Genomic DNA, 27,217 nt, shown 5'->3' with positions numbered 1-27,217 from the left:
ACTTAAACCCAGGTTCATTCCAGGAAACAAACAGTATTAAATAAGTTCAAATCAAGAAGACTATACCAAAAGCCAAAAGCTTGTTGGCTGCGACAGAAAGCCCATAAAGTCTTTGTAACCTGCTGACATCTATCCAAACATAAGTTAGGCAGTATGTGAATATTTAAGCTTGTCTGTATAACATTTAACCCTCTTATGGATTAGAGAAACTCTAAAGACACAGTTCTGGTTTCTATTAAGAATACACAGTAAAAAAAAGGAGGAAATGGTTCAAATAAATCTCTACAAGCCCAAAATTCACGCCTGTGGCGAGTGTGCTCGCTTCTGACAGCAACTGAGAGTTTGAAATCTTCTCTTTTTAGCTTGTGATAATAAAGCTTTTGTTATTTTTTTTTAGCTTTTTTTATCCAGAAAGACTGTAGCTGCTAATAAAACAAGACTAATGCTGCCGTCTTTTTCAAAACAATGTTTAGATCTAATATTAAATCAATCTTAGATTTAATATTAGTATTTCGGTAATTTCAATCACCCTGGAAAACATCAACTAAAAGTTTTAAAAAAATGTCACAGTGTGAGTTAAAACTGAGGTCTGGGAAACATGGGAAAAAAATAAATAAATAGATAAATAAATAAATACATAAATAAATAATAATAAAGAAATAACCTAGAAAAGATCAACGGACCGAGGCACAGACCAGTACTAAAGCAAGGTTTATTAGAATAAACAAAGAAAACATCACAAGGACAAAATAGCTATAAATCTATCAATTTCCTCATTTTATTTCTTACACAGTGTGTTTATCTCAGACTTGAACAGCAACCCGTTGATAGCGTGAGGTGAAGAGGACAGACAAACCTTTAACCTGCATGAAACTGCCACAAATCTTCCGGGTTTTCTTTTTATAACCGCCTCCTGTCCCCGTCGCGCACACTTAAAAAAACACACTCAGACCAAATTCGCCACTTTGGTCGTCCTAACAGGTTGGCGAGCGCTTCACCTGAAGTGCTCCACGCTCCTTCCGGGGGCTTTAACAGCCGGCGGCTCGCTGAAAGGTCGAACACTCACACACACTGTTTATAATTATTTACACATCTGTAAAGCCCAAAGCGTTTTCTGCCCACCGCTTCCCGCTCAGCCGGGGTCCGGGAGCAGCTAGTGGATCCTCGTCAGCTCCTCTACGATCTTAATCACCTCGTCCACTGTGGCTTCACGCTTCATGCCGCTGCCATCATCGATCTGAGAACGAAAGACAACAAGCGGTGAGCCGAGACAAGCCCCGCTTATGAATGGATGCATGAGCAGGAGCCCGCTACGGCAACTAATATTTCCCTTAAAATCAAATGTCATTCTCCTCTGCTTTGCTTTCAGAGTTTTGTTTCTGATATTCTGAAGAGCAAACGTACATGCTGGGAAATCTGTTGCCCACACAGATAACAGACTGCAGCGTCTTGCCTCCAGTTTACTTTTTTTATTGCACCAGAAGGTGAATACAAAGTCTCTTCCCTCAGAGACTGAAACCGCTCATAATTAAAGCAGCCAACAGTCTTGACGACTTTAAAACATCTGTTAAAAGTCGGCTCCGCGTCTGCCAACTTCGCTGTGAAAATAAAAAAGATGTTTCACTCCCCGATTTCGACACAATTATAGTTAAAATATAGCATTAATATTTAAAATATGCATAAATGCGGTATCTTCAACATGCAAATTAACGGCTATATTTAAAGCAATGTTCCTTTTGCACAGAAGTCTTGGCTTTGTACAGGGATTTTCTGGAAGAAAATCAATTCAGTATTTCTGCACTGCTGTTATCAGCTGTTTTTCACCTAACCTGATATATTTTAAGGCAGAATTATCTAAATAGGTCTTTTGAGGTTAAAAAAAACGAGTACCCTCACTGCTTCCTCTGGATTTAAAGAGGAAAATTAGAACCCAGGTCTGACTGATCAAATGGACTAAAGTGACTTCATCACAAATGCAGAAAAGTACTGGTCATGGAGAAGCGTTCCGCGGCTTGTTTCTATCAATTAAAGGGCTTAGAAAACAACTTTTGACCACAATTATTAACGAATATTTGTATTATTAACGAATAGAACACAAAAAGTAATAAATGCTGAATTATTTCCTAAATCTAATCGTAATGGATCTAAGGGGTTTTATTCTTTGCTTTAGGTTTGATAGAATGTAAACAAAATTATTTGGGTTGTGGTCGGCAGAGTCCTCTTCAACATGCTGGATACCAGGGAAGGATGGGTGAGGACAAAATGACTGAAACTCTTAACCACTAAAGAAAGACTCAGCTTCTAAACCCTCCCACCCCCAGACACACACACCCAGACAGACACACAAACGAAACTTAGGGAAGATATCCAGCAAAAGGAAATAATCCTCTTTGTGGGTGATTGACTGTCAGCTGGCCTGACAGACAGAAATATCTCCCGATTAAGAATATATATATATATATATATATATATATATATATATATATATATATATATATATATATATATATATATATATATATATATATATATATATATATATATATATATATATATATATATATAAAAAGACACTTAGCAACCAGTTCAGGTTCCCTCCCTGTCAATGACAGCAACTTAACTTAAACATGGAAGAAAACAAAGACTTGTGAAGTTCAGGGAGACTGTTTTATTCAGAGCTCTCACACTTTTAAGTCCAAATTCCCTTTCCAGACCCAAATTTCCATCCAGTTGTATAAAAATACAAAAAATTCACTATGAATTTTAGATATTTTCACATATTACTGAAATAATTTTGTGGCGCATGAATGGACTGAGTGACAGACGGACCAATGAACAGAAGGACTGACTGAATGATGGATGGGTGGACAGAGATGGAACTTTTTTTTTTAATTCAAATTTTGGATGTTTTACTTCTCTTTTCCAAACAGGGGGGGAAAAAAATCCCTTTTTAAAACTGGGTTGGATTCCTGTTATTTTGTTGTACTGGAAATGGACACGATCTCTATCAACTGGGGAAGAGATGCTTGGCCCCGCGCAACTTTATTATTTCTTTAAAATCAAATAAACAGCATGTTTAGGAATATTCTGGCAATGATGTTAAAGTTCTGATATAAACAGCTTTCCGTACACAAAAAGAACAACAAAAAAAAAAACCTGTTGTGTGAGTTGAAGAAACACAGAAAGTGAAGGATATTTGGGAAGCAGCCGCGTTCAAAGGGGAGTAAGCTTAAAGAGATGTTTGAAAGGCCGTGTTAAAACTAGCAGACACCTTTGGATTTGCATTGCGGCGAGAGGATTTGAACTGAGAGGAGAAACTGCTCCCACCTGCAGAGTGCTGACAACCTCCTGCATCTTTGCCCGACTGAGATCCAAGAAGCTTTCAATCAGATCCCCGTCGATGAACCCCGTGGCCTGCTCCGTCTTGCGCTCCGTGTGGAAGGACCTCCAGGTGTCATCCGGTTAAGGAGAAATCATTACCGGGCTGCCGAGGGTGGCTCTTAGGGTGCCACCATGCAAACTTCACCTCGGGGGAACTACTCCAATCAACAAATATCCTGCAGGCGATGACACGCTCAACGCGGCAGATAGCTGGTAATCATAATGGCCATTTTAAACACTTTTTTATAAGCTGAGAGCATCCAGAAGACGTAAACCGCCTTCGACTATGAAATTAATGGAAGACAAACGCCTTCAAAAGGGATGATGAAACAAAAATCACAGGGATTGCACTAGGGCTGGGCGATATGGATTAAAAAATAAATCTCCGATTTTATAATACCAAATCCGATTAATCGATTTTTTTTCCTCCTTTTTGTTTCATAAAAAGAAATTAAAGAAATTATTTTAAAACCTTGTAAAACAAGATGGCAGTCGTGCCATTATAAACAATGAAAATATAACAAAACATTTGCTGCTAGTGATATTACACATTGCGCTAAGAACAGGCTTCACTGCACTTGTGAACATCAAACTAAGTAAAAAAAAAAAAGTAAATAAGTAAATGAAGTACCTCGTATTATGGTAAAAAAAAAGTTTCTACTTAACAATATTTTGACAATACATTTGCTTAAACATATATTCAGGATCACATGCTGTTCTATTCATGGAAACCCAATGAGTGTATTGGCAAAATAAAATCCAGATTTTCCAAAAATTAAATCTTAAAGAATTCTAAATTCGAATTAATCGATTAAATTGATTTATCGCCCAGCCCTAGATTGCACAACAGACACTTGATCATTTTTCCCGTCTTCTGAAACAGAGAAGTCCCTTCCTCATAACGCCGTGCAGCAAAATGGTGACAAAACTAATTATTTGGGCATTAAAAATGCATCAGTTGCCTTCACAGTCGTTTCAGGGCTTGCTGCCACCGGCAGAACCAGCCGGTCAGGCCGGGTCACCTGACCCGCTGTCGCAGATGGCCGGCGGAACGCGGGGAGTCCAGAAAAAAGGATATAAGCTGTGCTCGATCTTGCCCACGCTCTTGATGACCTTGGTGAGGCGGTTCTGTAGGTCAAGCAGGAGGCTGTACCAGCCCTCGGACAGAGACGTCACCAGACCTGTGGAAAGAGAAAAAGGCGCACAGATAATTTATTACCTGCGAAAGAGCAGCTCACGTAATACCCTGTCGTCGTAACGAGGGGGGAAAAAAAGAGAGACGTCAGAAAAAGACAACGGCTGACAACAGGCGCCGTCATGAGAGCGGTGAAAAAATTAGGCCTCTCACTGAAAGCTGCCATGTTGTTCTGACATATTTGGAGATATTCATTATTCATTTTTCCAAAAAAAAGTACAAAAATAAAGCAACTGGACTTGTTTTTCGTAGTTGAAGACGTTTTGCTTCCTCTCCAGGAAGCTTTCTCAATTCAAAAAGTCTGGAGTAATGTGGAGTAACAAGCTTCATACTACTGTCCAAACAAAGGCCTTGTAATGGCTTTGTTAGGCAAAGGATAAAATTTGCATGTTATCTAAGCCATTACAAGGCCTTTGTTTGGACAGTAGTATAAAGCTTCTTACTCCACATTACTCCAGACTTATTAAATTGAGAAAGCTTCCTGGAGAGGAAGCGAAACGTCTTCAACTACGAAAAACAAGTCCAGTTGCTTTGTTTTTTTACTTTTTTTAGAATGACCATGATCTGGATGACTGAGAACCTTCACCAACATTATTCATTTTTACACTATTAAAAAAATTCAAGCGATATATCCAACTAACAAAAACTCTTTGTGATTTGTGTAAAATATAACTTAAAAAACAAATCATCTGGTAAGGAATGAATTGGGCCATATTTATTCCCAAATAAAACGATTAAAAAAAAATCACACCAGGTGAAAACGAGACGATTGTTTGTCAGCATTTAAACCCGATTCTGCTGCCGACTGTCGAGGTGAGAGCGAACGAAGATCGGAGGAGCTTCCCGGGGGACTTTGGTAACGGCTTGCTAACGAGTTTAAATTAATTTATAAAACAATTTAAAACTCCAGCCATCCAACTGGTTGGACAACAGTCAGTAACGGAGAACGTTCAACAAACGGCCAACATGCCTAAGTCTGGCCAAGTTCGCCCTGAAAGCAGGCGGCAAGATGATAAAAGAAGGCCTCCACAACCCTAAGATGTCATCGTGGCACCTCCAGCGGGATCTTGGTGCTACCGTTGAAGTCAAAGTGCACGCCTGTGCAACCGGAAGGAGACGGCACAGACCGAACATCCAGGAGAGGTGTAAGAAAAAAACAATAACTTTGGCTTAGTAAGAAAAAGTAAAAAAAAACAAGACGGCTAGACTTAAGTTTACCGGAGACGATGTAGACGAGGACCGGGACTTCTGGAATAATTTGGTCTGGGTGAATGAGTCTAAAACTGAACTATTTGGAAACAGAGGAAATGTTTGAAATAAACCAAATAAAAATAAAATAAACAAATCCTCATTCCAACTGTAAAACATGGAGGAGGAGGTGTCATAGTGTGGGAATATTTTCCAGCAGATGGAGCAATTAAATTGATTCCTTTTCCAGGGATAATTACAAAAATGAGATCAAACATGGATATGTGAAGACTGGTTGTCTCAACAGGTAGAGTAGCCGAATATTTATCCAAAATAATGTGCAAAACTTCCCGCTTTGGTTCAAACTTCACTGTGTAATTCAGAAAGTTTAAATCACTTGGAACAGTAGTTTAGTTTGTCGGCATTTTCATTTTCTCTCAGGATTTCAAAATTTTTAGCCTCTTTTAAGTCAATTTAAAAAACTGAAAACTTTTACGGCAAACACACATTTATTATGCGTGTTTAGTTAAATAAAAGCTTTAACTGTGCCGCTTCAACGTTTCTTCCAGGTTATCTGCTGCTGATTTGTAGAAAAACTTCAACCTGGGAAATGTTTGTTGAGCAAATTCGCATTACTCCATTTTTATGGAGTCAAATTTAACACTGAATGTAGACATGTATCTTTGACCATTTGCATCTATATTGTTGTACTTAATTTCATTATATTTGTTTATTTAAATAGCCCTTTTTGACCATTTTCTTTTCAGTTTACTCACATTTTGTTTTTCTTGTGTCTTTGAATCTAGCTTAGGGTGAATCCTTATAAACTTGTAAATTTGTATATAAATTTGTTCATTCTTTTGAGCACCTTTTATATAAATACATTATATTTAAACATTGACTTTTTTATTAAAATGCCTATTATATTAGATTTATCAACACATTACTTTATGGAAATAATCTGAGAAAACACTAAAACTGACAAACGGGGTCCTGTTAACCCGCACCGTCTGTTTTTCTGCATGTGAGGGTGTTTTAGGGAAGCTACGGTGCAACAATTACACCAAATTAAAACTAATTGTTACTTAATAGGTGGGTTTCTAAAATGAACAAAAGATCGAATCCCGCGGCCTTTATTTGTCAGAGCCCTTTGTTGGGACTAACGTGCCTACTGATATGTTTTATTCATTTCATTGTTCTCAATTTGTATCCATTATTCATTTTGTTCAGCTCTTTAAAATCAAGAGACAATCAATGCTATTCTCTATAATCAAGAGAACCGGAACGGTAGGGCGCATTTTTTAAGGCCTTTAAACAGGTAGCAATACTTTGCTGACATGCATTAATTATGGAAGAAATGCCAGGAAATTTAAACAAAACCTTCCGGATCCGTTTGAAGAGACAAGAAGAGATTTCCGCGTCACTCTTGGCCGTTTGAGGCGTTGATGGCGCCATAATTACGTCGTTACCAAATGACAGGGGGGTTAACCCCGACAGCTGTTTATCCGGCAGCGTATCAGCGGCGGATGGAAACATGAATGTCTTCTGAGCAAAAACGTAACATATCACCGTTATATTCACACGGTATTATTTTATCTTGAAGTAAAATCAATCATTTTCTGAGTAAATAGGATCACTTAATAGCATTCCTGGTTCTCAGATTCGGACAGGAAACTGACCGGTTGCAGGAGTCCCAACCAGGAAGCGGAGTTATCTTTGCCAAGTCTGAATCTTCTTAAAAATAAATTTACAATTGAATTTCAGATAAGACCAAATAACTTTGCATGAGGAAAAACCTCTGAGTCACCACGCATCTCCATCGTTTACATTTACTGACTATGATAATTTTGAGAACGCGAGGTCTGAGTTTATAAGAAAAGTCGTCCATAAATGTGTCTAAAAGTTTTTTTTCTTTTGTTATTTTTTTAGGGGGAAATAATCCCATCGCCTCGCAGATTTTTCAAAGAAACGTTTATACCACAGCATCTCGCGGAGCGATACGACCGGCAGCTGCATTTCATCTTCATTACATGCTGAAGCTCATTTTAGTTCGAGGGTTAGAGAAGAAAAGTTCTCAGAGAGAAGGACGACTGTGGTTTTCATTTCCTGTGAAACTTTCCTCTGAGACTTTTTAAAGGATCGCAGGCGGTGCAGGGGTGAAATAACGTGCCGCGTTTTGGAGCTCTGGGAGTGGCGCTCTGTCCAAACGCTCTTTCTCACCTCCTCCATCATTACTGCCACACAGAGCTACAAGCGTCAATCATACCGGGAGGCGACTGTCCGGTAAAGGAAACGGCAGTGAAGGATCTTCAGTTTATAATTTAATAAAAGATTCATCAGCACATTAATTCCTGTCCTTCACAGAGGAACTAAAAGACTTGAATACTGACCCAGTGCAGCAAAAGTTTCCAAGTGGGTCTGCTGCTGTCAGAAAATGGAAAAAAAATATCTGCCAGCAGATTCAGATTAGGTTGAGAGATGTTTGGGATTCATCCTGAGAAGCGCGGGCAGAGTCCTGGGGAAGCTGTGGAGTTTACGGCTCTGCAAACTAAATCCTGCTCATATCCACTGAATCAAGACAGGAGTGAGCACAAGTCTCAACAGTGAATGTCCCAGCATAAAATCAATAACCGCGTGTATGCCAAGAAGCCACGGGTAGAGGGGAAAACAGAGAAAAATCAGGAATTTAAAGACACCTGTTTGGGAAATCTTTCATTTTTTCTCACAACTTTACAAAGACTTAAACACTGCAGGGGGGAATAAACAAAAAAACAAAACATCCTGCATCACTAAACGAGTCCACTGCTTAATGATTTAAGCACCCAGTTGTTTCTGTGCATTGCATGCAAGCACAACGAGTCAATATGCCCCAAATATATCAACCGAGCCAGCAGGATCTTTGTGTTTGGAGGAGCTATCATTACAATGTAGAAGATTGCTGCTATGAGCGTCCTCGAAGCATGAGGGATTTAAAAGTGGCATAGCAGCAATGACCTGGGATGCAGCAGCACGACAACCAATTATAGCCATCAACCTGCAGAATGCGAGGTTGGTGAACTCACTGTCTTTGCTTCTTGTGCACAAAACATTAAAAAGTTCTGCACTCCCCCCCCCACCACCACCACCACTCAGCAAAAAAGAAAGTAGAAAGTATGTAAAATGCCCTCTCTGCTGCCATATGATGCATCTGTCGTGAGCAAAAGGTTATAAATCTCAGCTACACACACTAGCAATATTCCTCTGTGTCTGCCAGAGAACATTAAGCATGCAGGGCTGCTGGATTTTTGAGACCTCGGCCAAATCGTCAAGGTGGGAAGGACCGACTTATACTTCATTAGCTTGCCTCAGTTGACAGAAGAAATTTATATTGAGTCAATACATTTCTCCTTTGTTAATCTGACAGGTTATGACTTGCCTGCGTCACCCGATCATTCTCTGTAGCTTTATTTACTTTTGTTAAAGGCCTTTTCTGGACAGTTTCCATGAAGGACTTCATGTTTTCTAGGACTGAATTTTTGCACCGTTTGCAATCAAGAGACATTTTTATCTCCTCTGCCTCCAAATTAAAGACAGTCTCGAGTGAAAAATCCCTTTTCTTTGTCTTATGCTTAAAAGTTCACAAGTGGAAAATGAAACCAAGTTACTCAGAAATTACCTAAATTAACTATACCATACTGTGCTGAATCATGCATTACTATATTGTACTTCACTGTACTATAATCCTATCCTTTGCTTTACAGGGCTGTACTTCACACTCAAGTCACTGTGTTACACTTCATAACAAATTGATATATATATATATATATATATATATATATATTAGTGCTGTCAAATGATTAAAAATTGTAATCGCATAATGTCGATAGTTAACTCGAGATTAATTGCAAATTAATCGCATATTTTATCCTTTTATTTCTGAAAGTATAATAATTTTTCAAGCACTTTTCAGAATTGGAATGAAAACATCCTGGTACCAAATGTTACATCTCTCTCTCACATCTAATTCTGAGCAAAGGCAGCACAGTGTTGCACAAAGCTACCGAGAAGGTTCCTGGACTTAACTTGAGCTTTGTCTCTCTCTCACACACATCTAATTCTGAGCTTTCACACCAACAACAATAATTTCTTTGAGTATTTTTGCTTGCTGTTTATATCCATATTCATAGAGTTTAAGCCTGGAAAAAGGTTTTAAATTTCCAGGTCATTCCAGTCTTATACTTTGCTTACAACTGGGCAGGAGCTTAATACCCTTGAAAAAGACTGTTTAGTAACTGTTTAGTAACTCCAGGTCCTTCGTTTGGCAACGTGATTCAGCCTTAGTTTGTCAAATACAGAGACAATAAATTAATAAGCATTAAAGTACGGTTTATGGGTTGGTTGGGTTTCTGCGATGTTCTCAGCATGTTAAAAACTCATCTTCAGAACCAAAGTCTGCTCAAAATGGTATTCTGCACCATGTAATCTACTTTCAGCAGTTATCACCGGTTATTGCACTGTAAACTGCAGAAAAAACGTGCAGAGTTGCTCTGTCTGCCTTTACTACCGTCGGCTCCTATGGCGGAGGGATATTTCAGCTGGATACACTCAAATGTAGTGCAGGCGGGTCTCATAATAACCCCTCTTTCGTCACTTATTTTAGAGCCCAAATAAGCGATTTCACTTTCAGAAACCTGCCCAAAAAAACGCAACCCGTGACTCGTGAAATTTAGAAGCGCTTTTAGAAAAAAGAAGCCCAAAGTCGCATGTGTCCGAGGGTAAAAGAAACTTCAGTGAGCGCAGCGCGGGTCTGTTTTGCTACAGTTTTCTAGCACTCTTGAAACTACGGAAGGCGCCGAGGGTAAAAGAAACACAGTCCGGAGAGCGCGGCGGGGGAAAAACATTAAGGAACGGTGTGTGTTTTGACACGCGATTAACGGCGACAAAAAAATTGTCAGCGTTAAAATGGGTTTACGTTAACGCCGTTAATAACGCGTTTAACTGACAGCACTAATATATATATATATATATATATATATATATATATATATATATATATATATATATACATACACACAAGTCAGTAAAATACTGTACTGAAATATACTGAGTCATATAGCTGTTGTACCGGTGCTATTACACACCATGCCACTAACTTTACTACATAACATACTGTGTAATGGCCCACTACACAGAACTATACTAAAAAGTACTACACTGTGCAGCACCAAACTGCAAAACGTTATACTATATTGGCACCTCGCTACTGTGCTATACAATACTGAGATATATCACACCATCCCCTGCATTATTTAACTGTATTATGTTATAAATAACTGCTGCTTTTTGCTTTATTATACTGTGTTGCTGTTGGGAATATTTTGTATTTCTTTTATTGTGTTAACGATTTATTGGGTTTGTCATCATATATTTACTGGAATATATATGTGAGGTGGTTAGTGTTGTAGCTTTATTGTTTGTTTGTGTCCTTCACTATCTTCTGCCATTCTAGGAGACCTGCAGAAGACAGGAAACATGTTGTGTTGATAATGATACAAGGAATTTCTGTAACTGTGATGCACCCAGTTATCTGTGATACTTGTGACCAATTCTCTGAGTAGTGAATGGTCTGCATTGAGTGCCTGGAAGATATGTGATTAAATCATGCTATGTTATCTTGGATGCCATTGTTCCCCTACTTCCTTAGTGCTGCAACTGTGTTTTGTAATTAAGAACCTCCCCTATTGGAAATAAAAAGAGAGGTGACGACAAGGTGTGCTTCAGAGCCATGGAAGATTTGTAAAGGAGCAGATCTCTGTCGTTTCTCCTCTCGAGAGCAAAATTAACGTCTGTTGTCTTTCTTCCCTGATGTGTTGTTTAACCCTCCTGTTATGTTCATTTTATAGGAACAGCAATACTGTTCCCGGGTCAGTTTGACCCGGTGCATGTTTAATTATCTAAAAGATGTCTGAAACCAAAAAAATCCTTACAAGCATTGTTAATATTTTATTACTAACTCCATTACTAACTATTCTATCAATATTTAGTGCAATGGTGTTCTTTACCTCTAACAGGTAATGATCCAATTATGATAATTCACTCGTTTTTCAAAAGAAAAAACTGCATGTTCAAACTTTTTTTTAATGTTTCACTACTTTATTACTTTTGAAAGACCAACATATAAAACACAATAGTTTTACACAACATTGAAACATACCATTTAAATTTAGTTTTACATACATGCACTGTTTGTGAACCAGAAATGAACAAAATCGCAATACAACAATACAACAAACAAGCAATTGCAATATGTACAAGGTGTATGTGCATGTGAGTGTGTGTCTGTCTGTACATCTACACAGCACACGAGTGACATGTCATCACACTGTGCTTTGTGCAAATGAATTTTGCACATTCCGCGCAGGTTATGCTTGTCTTGACATCGTCAGATGGCCTGCAGACCTGGCTCCTCTTCCTCTTTCTTTTCCCCTCAGCAGCAACCTATAAACAGGAAGACCATGATTACTTTACTATGGTGTCTTTTTGCTGATCCCAAGACACACACAACTCACTCTCATACACTTACACACACACATTACACCCACACCTACACACACAAACACTTACTTACCTAAAACATTGGTGTACTTGATGCAGTCCTCTCCTGGATCTCCCTCACCGTGGCTGCAGCGGCTGGGGTCCTTGGCAGGTGCTGCCTCCGTTGGATGTGCGGTGTCAAAAGCGCCTTCCCCAGCTCCTCGAGAAAGATGCACCTCTTGTACAGCTTTGACACATTCCAGTCAGGAAATATCTCCGTGCAGATGATAAATGCATTGTAGGCTGATACATTGATCATGTTATAAAAGATGACCAATGGCCAGCACGCAGTCATCCGTTTGGTGCTGTAGGACCCTGTCACTTTGTCTAAGTTGTCTACCCCCCCCCCCCCCCCCCCCTTTGGTGGCATTGTAACCAAGGGTCATGCTTGGTTTCTGGTCCTCTCTTGTGCTGATTTCAGCATTTTTGTGCAGATTGCCCATGAGCACAACATTTTTTGCCTTTTTGGGGCAGTAAGACACTAGGGCTGTGGTGTCTGTGAAGGCAAACATGGAAGATTGAGGGGCCCTGTCCTTGATTACCAGCAGCTCAGCAGGGAGTTCAGCCCTGTTCTTTCGGACAGTTCCGACCATTGTGAGCTTTCTCTTTAGAAGCTCCTGACCCAAGTTGCAGTTTGTGAAAAAATTGTCACAGGTTATGTTCTGTCCCCTGAGACCCTGTGCCATGTTGAGCATGACCCTTGTGCCCTGATTCTTCTCTGGGGCTCCTCCAACCAGCTTTCCAGTGTAAACCTGCCTGTTCAATGCATAGCTGGTGTTTGCATCACATGCTGCCCAGATTTTTATCCCATATTTAGCTGGTTTGGAAGGCATGTATTGCCTAAATGGGCAGCGACCTCTGAATGCCACCAGCCTTTCATCCAGTGTGTGTGTGTGTGTGTGTGTGTGTGTGTGTGTGTGTGTGTGTGTGTGTGTGTGTGTGTGTGTGTGAGATTGGGGTGAAACATGTCTCACAGTTGCAAAGAAAGAAATAGTCTGACATTTCTGACACTCTTTTACCTCCAGTTTGACTGGTGGGTCAAATTGACCCGAACAGTATCTATGTGATATAAACATGCAGGGGGTGGTTGCAAATATGTGAGATGAACCATTTTCATATTATATGTTGATTACACTATTTAAGGCAAGCAGAAGAAGTTTCATACTGAAAAAATATTTTTAACTATTTTTCCTAGATCTTCAAACTTTGAAACGGGTCAATTTGACCCGTAACATAACAGGAGGGTTAATGAATGTTTTAGGTGCTTTAAACCTGACAGTTGCACTTTATTGTGTTCAACCATACCAGGGGTCTGCAACCTTTGGCTCTTTACACCTTCAGCTTTGGTTCTTAAAAGTTTAGACCAAAAATATGAGGGGGGGAAAAAATTGGTCAATGTTTCTAAATGTAAAGGTAATTTAAAATTGCTAGCTTTAGGATGCATTTAGTTCTGCAATATATGCATATCATTTCCAGAAAGAAAGAAACTAATGGTGTATAGAATATTTTACTATAGACAAATGAAATATCTTTTTGTCAATAGGTTGCAAACGACTTGCTTTTTCATCATTTTGATGCCATTTGCTATAAAAATCAAATGTCCAATTGAAGAAAATGCATTAAACCTAAATATAAAAATACTGTTAAATAATAAAACTTGTTTATCTTTAATTAAAAACAAGCTCTTTTTTCATAGAGATCAGTTACTTTTGTGGCGCTAAAGAAAATTAGTTAAGATGGACCGAGGGCAAAAATTGCTCTGCGGGTTGTAAAGGTTGCTGACTCCTAAACTATACTGTCAATCCTATACAGTCATATTTGTTCCTTATCTTTAGTCTGGAAACTGAGCTTTACATCAACATGCCATTGAAGAAACTGTATCCATCCTCATTTTGTAAGTTTTTCTTTATTTTAAAACTAAAATGGAAATAAAATAACCGTTCAAAAACTAGCAATATGTTCACTCCATGTATGTAACTTTTGCAGCTATAAAGGAGTTTAGTTTAGCTGGATTGTACAGGCTGCAGCTCTATGCTAGGCTATATAGTGTTCACATACATACAACCCTAGGCTATATATTTGTACAATGATGCTGTACCACATTTTACTGTGTAAAACTGTATTATAGTGTTCTATAACTTTGTGGAAAGCCTAGAAATCCCCAATGCAGTTATGCTGCGTTTGATTTTTGATGAAAACACGAATGAGTCACAGCAAACGGGCCAAGGATCTGCATTGCAGACCTCTGATTCATAGTAATAACCTTTAACGCGATTAAAGCCAGATAATCCTGCAAAAATCATCCATACATAAAACATGCTGTCGCAAAACGAGAGCCTGATGATATTGTAAAGTAAAAAAACAGGCAAAATAAGGCTCTTTTGCACCCTAAACGTATGTTTTTGTGCTGCAGAATGACAGATGTGAGAGAAAACAGAAAGAAGCCCGTCCCCATGAAGCTCCATATTATCGTATATATATATATATATATATATATATTATCGTATATATATATATATATATATATATATATATATATATATATATATATATATATATATATATATATATATATATATAGATATATATATATATATATATATATATATATATATTACAGCTGAAAAGGTGGTAATTAGAAAACACCTCTCTTCCATTATATGCCAAGATAAACTAACAGGGTGTTGATACTCATCAGCAGCACAGACATGAGTGTGAGATTCAGCTTCCTATCTAATGCCTTTCGGAAAGACAGAATATGTAAACATCCAAAATATAACAAGACGAACCAAAAGAAAAAGGGTCTTCGTTCAGATCGAAGCTGCAGGAGGGCTTACCGATCATGCCGTTCACCGTGCCGAAGAGCACAGAGCCCTGGGTGGGCGTGGAGCTCTCCCCCAGGTTCTGCAGCACCAGCGAGCCGTGGCAGAAGACGTTAACAAACTCGCCCAGGTGAAAGGCGCCGACCTCCTGCAGGTGCTGGCGCTCCTCGTCGGTGGTGGCCGCGCTGACCGTGGAAAAGGACAGACGTGGAGAGAAAGAAACACGAAAAGCAAAACAACGTCAAGGGCACACCTAGAACCTGTTGGGGGGGGGGGTTCTATCGATCAATCAAACGGAAAACGAGAAGGGCAGAGACGGGGAGAAGTGCTGGGGAAAAAAAAGGTCAGGGAATGATAGAGAGGTAATGGCTAAAAGGCTGAGAAACAGCGCAAAGAGCAACAGTAACAGAGACGTGCCACAAAAATAAAGGTCAAAAGCATTGAGAGGTCCACTCTGACATATTAGACGGATAATGAGTGAAGGCGTAGATGTAAGACAAGCCCCCTCAGACCACATCTTTCTTCCTTTTCCCTAAAGTCAACACTCGTCCAACAGTGAAATTACTGCAGAGGGTGGCTAAAAGCTCGGCTGCGAGATGAATCATAATTTCTAACACAAATGCAAGGACAAAGCTGCAGCGCCACATTCACACCAAAGACGCCGGCCTGAAAGCTATTTATGAAGAAGGACCAGCATCCTAATAGCCGCATCAGTCTGAGTCAGCAGGTATCGGCAGATAATTTAGGGAAATATCTGGTGGTAAGAGCAGCTGCGGGGAATATAATGATTAAAATAAAAAAATAAAAAAAACTTCACTCGGAGCTTTAAAGGAGGGGCTAAGCTTTTCTCACCTGTCCTTTTGGCAGACGAACAAGTTAAAAGCGTTCTCGGCTCCCAGGAAGTTGTCGTCGTCGAGAATTTCCACGGCGCTCATCCAGTTGGGGTTAAAATCGCGGGCGATCTGCGAACAACACACGCAGGTTTGCCTCGAGAAGAAAAGATTTTCTGCAAACTGCTGCCAACGCAGAACAGGAGCGAAACGCGCCAAACGCAACATCTGATTATTACTGGATGTGGTCGAACCTTTGACTGTAGCTCACCTACTGCAGGCGTGTCCAAAGTGCGGCCCGGGGGCCATTTGCGGCCCCTGTGCTGATTTTGTGTGGCCCTCCAACTCCATTTTAAGAAAGATTTGGTCCACCAGCACAGGTGGCTGATGCATTCTTAATTAGGGCAAAATTATTATAGACAGGTGAAAATCTTGCAATTTAAAATGTTAGGTAAAACAAAGAGTGATTATTTTTAATAACCACACTTTTTACATCCTATTTAAATTCTTAATAAACCGGACCACATCTGTCCAAGGACATTTTCTCAAATTCAGACTTTGGTTTAAATTTAGATTTGATTTCATTTATTAAAATTGGCTAAATAGAGCAAGTGTTTTCAAAGAAATACTGACCCAAATCCCATTCTTAAGTTGCTAAATAAAAAAGAATATTTTTTTTCCCCTTTGTTTTTTTATCAAGCCCAAAATAATTTGCTAACTGGATGACCATCTTTTGATAAGACAAATGAGCAAAAACCCTTTTAACTTTGGATCTACAATGATTTACACGTCCCTTTCTGGCTGAATTTTTGACTAATTTGTTAAATAAAATGATCCTGTGTTGTAAAACAGGTAAAAAAAAAAAAAAAACATAATTTTTTGGTTGTTTATTCATTATTTAATTATTAATTTTGTGGCCCTCGAGGACCTCCGACTTGATTAATGCGGCCCATGTGCCAAAAAGTTTGGACACCCCCGACCTACTGCTAAAGGTCTGCTTTGCACTCATTTTATTTCTGTTTTCATGTTACACTGTTTAAAGAGAGTCGATGAAATAATTTAACAACAAAACTGCTTTTTATTCTTTGTAAAAATCCCAATGAACTCATTTAGTGTTGGAGAGAGGAGATTTGACACATAATCGATACAGTTTAGCCAAAGACATGGTCTGTAATTGACCAGGAAGCGTCTGATTGACACACGATATCTGAGGAGACAGAACGCTCTGTAATTGTTCTCCCTGGCGAGTTAGTAACGAGTCCAGTTTGTTTGATTTGCACAAAAGCTTGACTGAAAAATGACAAGTTAGTTGCTAAAGATTTATTTTCCAATAAAAAAAAAAGAAAAAAAAAAGGGTGCAAAACACTAAATTGACTCGACGTGGAACCAAAACTAACCAAAATGTTTTACTCAGTCACAAAAAAATGCGACTCAAGATCATTAAATCGCAAAACTTACAGCGTACAATAAAAGCCGCAGTGGGAAGAAAGTGAAAACTGCTCTGGCATTCTGCATCAAACGCAGCCACCCGCAGCCTTCAATTTCACCGTCTTTGGGCAATTCCCCCTCACATCTCACCTCTTCAAAGTTGCCCTCCATGGGTTTGTACGCCAGCAGCAGCACGGACCTCATCAGGTCTCCCACCAGGATGAAATCGCCTTTGGTCTTCAGGTAAAGGGCCATGATGTTGTTGTAGTGGTTGCACTCGGTCCTCAGCTCCTTCTCGGCCGTCCACTCGTACAGACGGACCTGCGAGACAAAAGGGCCGTTCTGCTTTTAGCCGTCATCGCAGTTTTTCCTGCGCTGCAAACATGTCAACGTTGCTCTGGCAGGATGCTGCGAACTGTTACAGACGTTACGGCTTCACGCTGATCAACGTGTCTGAGGGAGTGTGAGGTTAAAGCGCTGATTAACTTGAGGAACCAGCTGCTTTAGAAACTTTTAACAATTAATGAGGGCAACATGTCGTGCTATTTGTGTTTTTTTCCCCAGACTTTTTTTTAAATAAAGTGATGGAGAGGCGCAGGGGTGCCTGATCTGTTTTTCACCCGCTGGCCTCATTACATCTCGATAGGAAGGTGTGAAATAATCCCCCCCAAACAAGGGACGGTTTCCACTTCAAAAATAAAAACCCACAAGTTCTTCAGCTACTTTCACAAACGCTGATTCTCAGTTTGTTTCAACATTATTACAAAGGTTAGGCAAGGTCCAGCAGCATCTTCATCTCTGCCTCGTATGGCAGCTTAAAGGCGTCACAACAACAAGTTAACCTTAACCCTCAAATTATCCTTATATAAACACATTCAAATGACATAAAGGTATTTCAAGCCTGGCTTCCAAGTGCTCTGAAAGGGTTTTAAAACGGCAAACAAAAGTTACTAATAGATAAAATATTAAACCAGCCTTGAGGTAGATGAAATAAAAGCTGCCGTCATCATGACTCTGCCCATGTTATGTATTTATCTACAGATGTTTACTGGACCAATTTATGACCAATTCCTTTAAGAAGTAAAAAAAAAATGTGGTAACTAAAAATGGCAAATATTTCCTTTATTCTGCGCTGGTGTAAACATACTTGGAATTAATTACTATAACGGTAAATTCAAATAATCTGAAGATTCAGATATTTAGTTTTGCTGTTCAAGCCATTTTCCACTGTTGGTTTTATTACGGCACAAATAAGTAAAGTGTTTGAGTGCTAAAATGTCCCTAAAGGCTTGAGGGCTGGTGTCCTGCAACTTTTATTTTGTTACTTTGATTCAACACTCCTGAGTCAAATAATCAACTTGTCAACAGGACTCTGGAGAACTTTAATCCATCCGCATACGTCTTTTTGGTAAAGACTCTTTAGCCAAAGTGGAAGTGCGTCAGTGGTTGCCATAATAAGCGCAGTCAGTAAGGAAGGAGGTAGAAAAAGGAGCCTGTATGCTTCCTCTTACGGCTAATTTAGGAAAGGAACCTCTCAATGTCCTTTACCGGCACTAAGGAGCTATAAGGAATCCCACAATCCTTTGCGGGACATGACGTATAAGCAGAGCCAACCTCACGGAAATGATTGAAAATGTCCGTAGAGAAGTTCATTTTGTCGTTTATTTTCATAAGGCCAGAGGCCGGGTTTTAAATACAATCATCCATGTGCATTTCTGTCACGTAACGATGCTGAACTTAAAGGCCGTCCGAAATCAGCACAGCAGTCCGAAGGTCCTTTCCTCCCCGCCATAGAGTTCTTACTATTAACCCCATGAAAGGTCAAGGAACTGGAGCTACGAGCTATAATTCAAGGTGTCCGGATGGAGACTCAGCTGTTTTAGATATGGGACACATTTAAAACCTCGAGGACCAGAAATGAGCCCCAGTGGTGTATAGGAACACCTATGATGTGATTTAGAAGCCGATTAGATACAAATGAAGCTTAATTTGACAATAACTGGTGTTTGTGATGCTTTGACTCAGTAGGCCAAAAAAGGATGATTTTTATTAATATTTGTTTCATTTTCATCGATATAAAGACCCAAAAATATGATGATAAAGTTTTAAACCATCACTGCCCATCTGTGAAAAGAACTCAGCTAAGAGTTTGGAAGAAAAATGTTGTTGCTCTTTGTTTCCATACTTGGGGGACAGATTGATGAAAACAGAAATCAAACATGCTTCAATAAATGCAAATCACTTAGTGATTTTAATCAATGCTGCATTTTTAAAACCGCATTTGTTGATGGTCTTCTAATCCCCCAAACCAAAATTTAAACATTTACTTCTTCAACCTCATTTACATCTTATCTCAGCTTTAAAATTTGGTTTCTTTTTTTTTAGGTCTTTGATTTCCTATGAAGTAACTGGGAAGAGGTTCAAAAACATGCTGCACCAATGTTTTTTTTCCCCCCTGAGCAAAATGATGAGCAAAATTAAGACACATGAGAATGAAAGAGCGCTTGTGGATGAGTCTAAATGCAGTCAAACCAGATGTTAAGAGAAAAGACTGGCCACATTAAACCAATCCATTCTTAGATGATCTGATTGCATTATTACAGAATAATCACACGATGGGGATTATGTTCACATAAACCGACTTTTGAAAAGCAAAACTGAGGAGACAACAATCGTTAGTTTTGTTTATGTTAATTTGTGCTTAACTGAACAATAATCATTTATTTATGCGCAGCTAGCTCAGAGTAAAGCAAAGGTAGAGACAGAAAGTAAAGCAGCTGGTAGTGAGAGACTTTGATGAGCTCCAGATATTTGAAATCCATGACAATTATATTCTTGATATCCCAAGATAACGCTCCCTTTCAACTTTTTAATCCCTTTAATCTATCTATAGCGGATTGTGGATGAGCATGGTAATATAGGGCAAGACTATTTGTTTCACACTTTATGTCAGGGGACGTCACTCCAACACACACATGGGACTGCAAAGAAATAAAACAATTGCTAAGAAATAAATCCAAATTGTTGAAGAGGGATATTTGCATTAGGAAAGGCGAACTCTGGCATTAGTGCGTTAAAAATGCCCACTGCAGACATTGTGAAACCGAAGCTCCCAGCTCAAGCTGAGCTCATCAAGTGAAAATTTACATGGCGATTCATCTAGTATGAGGCGGATGCCAGGCTAAACTCAGTTTTGGGCCTCGTTTGACTGCATTTCACCTCAGTGGGAAACATTTCTAGCAGCATTCAGACGCACCTCAGCTTACTGCTGTAATCCTGACCATCGACGTTACTCTGATGTCCACAGGCATCCGTCCCCAGAAGATTGTTATTACCATGCAGTCCTTTTGTAAGGGTTACTTTTCTCCGTGTAATCAGTGTTTCAGCTAAACTACAGCTGTAGCTGTCGAGACATCAATGTCCATTTAAAAAATAAAACTGCAGCTGCAGTCAAATGCTCTCTGCTTAATTTGGCTCAGATGAGAGGAAAATAATATTAGGCTAAAACAGAATTTGATATAACAGCGGGTGTTTTGTACTGTAAATAAAAACTGCTGTAGGATAAACTTTGTCATAACAGTTTATTCTGCATACATTGTGTTTGTAGCAACAGCACGCCCTCTATCCAACGTCTGTGTAGTCATTTTACATATTCCTGTTGAAAAATTATTTATTTTTTTTCAATAGTCCAAGCAATATAGTAAATGTTACCAGTTTCCTTTTTATAAGAGAGGATTAAAAAGCTTACTGTTGTCAAAAAACGTACTTAGCTAAATGATTTATATATTATCATACTATTTTATACTTGCAATAATTGTAGGTTTTATGGCTCTAAAATGTATATTCCCTTTAAATCGTTTTTATATTTTAGATTTACAAACATTGCTGTAACAATTTAGGGAAGAAAAGCTTTTAGCGAGATGTCTGTACGGGCCACTCACTGTGCTGTTTATACTGGCCAGTAGTTTTCCATTGAACTCCACCATAGAATAGACGGCCCCTTTCACCTCTTTCTCCGCCACGGTTTGCAGCTTCCCTGCAGGAAAGATCAGTCAGTCAGTGTTCAGTGAGCATTCAAAGTGCCACGCATGCAACGCCGAGTTAAATTAGCGCCTACAAGGTCCCGGTGAGAACAACCGGGAAAGAGATGTGAGAAAAATGTTGAAATTGAGACAGTGCTGCACTCAGAATGTAAGCCGAGGGTAAAAAAATAAAAATAAAAAATCAAGCGCTGGAGTAGGATAAATGAAATACAAGCAACGCATTTTGTCAGGAACAGTGTGTGAAGGAAGAAGAAGAAGAAAAAACAGTGCTGGTGAGAGGAGGGGGGGGGGGGGGGGGGATGTTGTCGAGGATGTGATAAGAAAATGATTGAGTGAGAGGGAAACAGGAGCACAGTAGGACACAGTGTCCGTGCCTAAAATACAATATTGAGTGCAGGGAGGAGAATGAGAAAATGAAACGGTGTGAAGGATGCGGAGAACAAAGCAGAATGATCTGGGTGAGAGGAGAAACATGACAAGTTGAAAGGAATCAAAGAGCGCAGTCGGGCTTGTTTGCTGCGGAGCGCGGAAAAGCTGAGGGGAGCCCGGCTGCTGACCGTCAGTGTAATGGAAGACAATGATGCGGCCCTGCTTGGGCTCGGGCTCCTCTGGGTAAACCATGGCAGTGCCCACGATGAAGTACACAGACGGGTCTTTTCCCAGACGGCAGGACACGATGCTGAGGGCATACTCGCAGGGGAGGAACTGATGGGCATGGAGAACTGAAAGGAACACAGAGCAGAGAAACACGGGACAATTTAACCCAACTTTATTCATAAAGCACTTAAAAAAATATATTAGAGGTCAAAGTGCTGTACAGATCAAAGAAAGATACAAACACCAGAACAACCAATACAACAGTAGAACAACTTAGAGTTCTACTGTTCTTCAATTATGCATTATGTGTTGTCATTTCTGCTTTAACTTTCTGTTCTCTCTCTTTTCTCTTCATAGTAGGTACACCTGGTCTGGCGTTCTGTTAACTGTGACATCATCCAGAGAAGACGGCTCACCCGCTATTACCATCTAATGTAGAACAGATTACTAGATCAATGTGTGCTTCTGTGCTTTTTTGTTTCTCTTGTTGTGTCTCTGCTCTGTCTTCTGTAACCCCAGTCGGTCGAGGCAGATGACCGTTCACACTGAGCCCGGTTCTGCCGGAGGTTTTCCTTCCCGTTAATGGGGAGTTTTTCTTCCCACTATCGCTTCATGCTTGCTCAGTATGAGGGATTGCAGCAAAGCCATGAACAATGCAGACGACTCTCCCTGTAGCTCTACGGTTCCCCAGGAGTGAATGCTGCTTGTCGGGACTTTGATGCAATCAACTGGTTTCCTTATATAGGACATTTTTGACCAAACTGTATAATCTGACCCAATCTGTATAATCGGAATGAATTTGACTTTGGAAAGTTCCTTGAGATGACATGTTTCATGATTTGGCGCTATATAAATAAAATTGAATTGAACTTCAAAGTGATGCATTATGAAAATATATTGACATAAAAAAAAAACAAGTATTAAAAGTGATAGAAATGACATGATTTATAAAAGATTAAAAACGGCCAGCGAGGACGCCTGCCTCGTTCACAGGGCACATCATTCCAGAGTTTAGGTCCTGCTACGGAGAAGGCCTGGTCCCCTCAGACACAGGGAGCATTCAGCTGACCCACGTCAAAGTATTCCACTAAGGAATGTTTTTTTTTAATATTTTTTTATTTTAAATTGTGATCTCAGCATAAACAAAAAACAAAAACATGTTAATCACTATGGCATCAATGTAGTCGTCCCGATCCTAAGTGTTCCTGGGTTAACTTGATGTTTATGCACTGAAAACTTTTCTTAAAATGAGTGCATTTGTCTTTGATTTGAGCAGGTAAATAAGATTATCTGCCAATGGAATAAGATTTTTGCAATTAAAATAGGAACAATTCATCTCATTTCAAGTGCAGTATATCTAATTATCTTGTTTTAGGAGTCAAAATATTAGTTTCATCGGCAGGTCGTCTTATTTTCCTGCTAAATCAAGGACAAATACACTTATTTGAAGAAAATGTCACTTATTTTTAGTTCCCTTCTTGCAGTGTGTTACAAACAGAAATGCGTCCTCGGCCATATTGAAGGACCACCTGGCTCCACAAACCAAAGTCAAACAAGAAAAACATGAGTGGTAACTCATGCCTGACTGCTTTATGAACATCAATTTTTAATATTTGCCTCATATTTTCAACTGAATTTAGGTCTGGACAATAACGGGAAGCTTTGTTTATGGTTTTCTTTAAGTCTTCTTACCTGTTTTATAGGTCAAATTTGTGCAGCGCAAGTCAGATTACGTTTCATGAGATTAAACACACATTTTTAAAGTTAATTGGTTGCGTTGGATTTTATTTAGAGGTATCCGAATAACTGGGCTTAATAACAAATGAACCACACAGATTTTCATTCACAAATCTATTTTGAAAATTCACACATTGCTTTGCACCAAAGTCAAAGACCATGTTAAGTTGGTTAATCGTGTAAAAATCATCCATAAATACATTGATGTTTATGGTCGTGATGGGAGGATATGAGAAAAAGAGGCATTAAAACTAAAAAAAAAACCAATAACCTGTGGTATAAGTCATAATGTATGACAAAGTGCTCTTGGGCCAGTCATTGAACCCTAAATTGCCCCTGATCTGTGAAAAGCAGTGTGAATGTGTGGCAGACTGCGATGGTGTAAAAGGTCTTTGATCGGTCAGTAAGATGTGAAAAAAGCGAATGATAAATCACTATAGAAGTCAAACTATGAACACAAAGTGTTGGTTAAAAGCAATAATTTCTCTGTTTAGTCGCTGGCCGTAAGCTTTCAGCATTCATGTCCCATCAAAATATTAAAAATAAAAAATAAAATTACTGCTCAGCCAATTTTCTCTTCTTCAGTGTGTCTGGTCAGGTTGTTCTCTTTATGCGGCCAGCGTGTCTGCAAAGAGCTACACGGAAAAGTCTCCAGGAGAAGGAAAATCGCTTCGGAGCTTCTTATTTAACTAAATTAAGCATCCGTATCGACCATCCCAGAAGGAATGTGGCTCATATTTTCTGTCAGTCAGGATTAGCCGTCGGTGCATCGATTTACTTATTATGCAAAGACAAATGCATCTTCCTCGATCAATACTTTTTCCGAGATATTACTTATCAATCTCGCCTTCATTTCTCTGCACCTGAGAGGCTTTTTAATGGGCTGAAAGCCGTTTTCTCATTAAGATAGGCAGTTTATACGATGAGCTAACTAATAAATGAAGTAGCACACAAATCAGAACCGATGCCCCCTGCATCAGAACGTGTCTCTCATCAACAGTACAGTCATTTGAGTACATTGTGCTGAAACAGTCGCTTATTTACACAGTAACAGGTAACATAGGCTCATTTATGTGGGGTATAGCAGCAACCGAGCTTTAAAATAAAGTCTTGGTGCAGAATAAATCTGCAATGCAAAACAGAATGGAGCAAGAAGCAGTCACGTCCACTTGGCTTCACTACAAAAACACCCAGATATAAACACAATATATACACATAAACGAAATAAAACAGCACCAAGCACCATTAAATGAGAAAATGTGTCACGCCAAACAGATTCAGGTGATTAAAATTGTACACTCCTTAAAAGATCGGCTATTCCTCCAAGTTAAACACGTTTTTTTTTTGTGCCATCAGAAGCTTTATACGAACGCAGCCGCTCTTTGAGTTCAAATGGAAATGCAGCCTCAGCCGTCTCACCTTCAAAGGTGTGCTGATCCACGACGAGCAGACTATGAACCTCCACCTCCTCGCCAAAGGAGGTCTCGTGTGGGGACGTGCTGCTGGGGAAGAGCTTGCTGGAGCTCACGCTGTTGGAGAGCGCCTGGAAACGTATGAAACGGGACGCAGAGAGTGAGTGAGGACGAAGACAAACGGGGTGCATGACAAAACAAAAACAAGACACACACACACACACACACACACACACACAATAGACAATGAATCTGCGTGGGAAGCACCGCCGGCACAGTCGGCGCCATCTGCAGCAGCAGATGCGCGGCATTCGAAATCAGGTAAACATCGTCCCGGCCGCCGTACGTGAGAGGCTCCGCGAAAACAAATGAAAACACACGCCTGTCCCCTTTAGAGAGTCAATGGAGCCGAGCAGAACAGGTAACACAGGCCGTCAATGTAAACATGGCTGAAAGGACGCCCTGGTTAACCATCCAGCTGACCTGATTGCTTCTGAATGCTGGCAACTAAAAGCTTAAATGAAAACGTTTAGATATACAATTAGCTTAATTATGGAAATAACGTCAACTGTCCTGATCACACTTAAGAAGTCTGTGAAGCTCTGCAGGCCGAAAAATGAGGATTTAGACAAAGTAGTCTTTTTATTATTATTATTATTATTTCAATGGCCGTCTCAGTATGTGTGGCATTTTGTTTAGATGCAAGATTTATGCTAGGGCTGAACAATTAATCGCATTTTCAATATAATCGTGATTTAAAATAACGCAATTTCCAAATAGCAGAGGTCTGCAGTTTTTTGGCTATGTAACAATTAGGGAATTATACACGTCCATTAGGTGTCAGTAAAATGTTTGAAGTGGGTTTGCCTCCACATGGAAGGGAAGACAGTTGCAGCAGTGAGAAAATCTAATTTTATTGCTCGTTTTAGAGTTTATATAATCATACATAGCATTAAGTACAGGTCAATCAGTTCAATACATAGACTTGCTTGTTGGTTGCACTTTATGTTCAAGGATTGATGTCCAAATCAATTAAAAGCTGTTCTCTTGAATAATATTCTGATCAATAGAAACATTAAAAGTTCATATTTTATATAGTCCTTGTTTACAAACATCTTTCTTTAGAGGCCATTTTTGTTGCTTGTGGTTAATGCAGAGAAAAGTCAAAATTGCAATTTTTATTGAAATATATTGTAGTCAGAACGCAATAATTACTGCTCCGAGTTTAGATGCTGTAGGTCTTTTAGCAACTAATCCACATGGCGAGGAAACAAATTGATTTGTTGTTTGTATATATTTTGAAACATATGATAAATTAAACTGGAAAAAAAATTGCATTAAATCGCAATATTAAGAAGAAAAAAAAAATCGCAATTAGATTATTTTACAAAATCGTTCAGCCCTAATTTATGCGCGTAATTTTCAAGGTAATTACAAAAGAACCCAAGTCTGTTACATCGAAAAGTAAGAAATTATGCCTGATTGATGGTAATAAACCTTCAAAATGTTATAGATTTTATAAATGAGAGCATTTTCAGGATGAATCAAGAGAACTGCTTTGCATAACCATAAACAGTTCAATTATTTCCACGTGTCATTCCCAGGCTGAACTGTGAACTGGGCCCTGGTTTAATGGGTCTCTCCTTGAGAGAAACTAGTCAATAAACACAAGTTGACTGACTCTCCCTGATGTTGTTAAATGTCATTTTTAAAGGGTGCTTTGGCGGTTCCTGAGGCTGCTGCCTGATGATTATGAACATGACCTTCATTATGGAGTGTTTACCAAATAATGTTGTGATAGTGATGGTATTCAGAATTAACAAAGTCAGTTTCCGACGCGGTCATTTAAAGATTTAAAAACAAAGTTGTCTCTTTTCCGTCTAGAGCACCTGGCAGGGCTCCTGCTGCCATTATCTTTATGCACTTTGCTTTTTTCTCCCTACAATGGAAAGTGTATTTTTCCCAGTGCTGCTGTGTTTGCCCCTGTCTCCATCTAAAACCGACCCACAGA

At 39.3% G+C, this 27,217-nt stretch overlaps 1 protein-coding gene across 1 annotated transcript in view; it reads right to left on the bottom strand.

Moving 5' to 3' along the window:
- Positions 1 to 694: 694 nt before the first annotated feature.
- The window catches only part of ddb1 (damage-specific DNA binding protein 1), a 65,613-nt gene continuing 39,090 nt past the window's right edge, over positions 695 to 27,217 (bottom strand). Inside the window, exons 19-27 of the mRNA XM_036136003.1 lie at positions 25,214 to 25,337; positions 22,018 to 22,182; positions 21,359 to 21,453; positions 17,568 to 17,738; positions 16,012 to 16,121; positions 15,175 to 15,344; positions 4,460 to 4,562; positions 3,328 to 3,451; positions 695 to 1,237 (exon numbers count right to left, since the gene is read on the bottom strand). Coding sequence (XP_035991896.1) covers positions 1,154 to 1,237; positions 3,328 to 3,451; positions 4,460 to 4,562; positions 15,175 to 15,344; positions 16,012 to 16,121; positions 17,568 to 17,738; positions 21,359 to 21,453; positions 22,018 to 22,182; positions 25,214 to 25,337 — 1,146 coding nt within the window. The 3' untranslated portion in view covers positions 695 to 1,153. The remainder of the gene's footprint in view (positions 1,238 to 3,327; positions 3,452 to 4,459; positions 4,563 to 15,174; positions 15,345 to 16,011; positions 16,122 to 17,567; positions 17,739 to 21,358; positions 21,454 to 22,017; positions 22,183 to 25,213; positions 25,338 to 27,217) is intronic.

The sequence above is a fragment of the Fundulus heteroclitus genome, chromosome 4 (assembly GCF_011125445.2).
Source record: "Fundulus heteroclitus isolate FHET01 chromosome 4, MU-UCD_Fhet_4.1, whole genome shotgun sequence".
In the NCBI taxonomy this organism is placed as follows: domain Eukaryota; kingdom Metazoa; phylum Chordata; class Actinopteri; order Cyprinodontiformes; family Fundulidae; genus Fundulus; species Fundulus heteroclitus.
The sequence above is the reverse complement of the archived record's forward strand: the minus strand, read 5'-3'. Positions and strand labels throughout refer to the sequence as shown.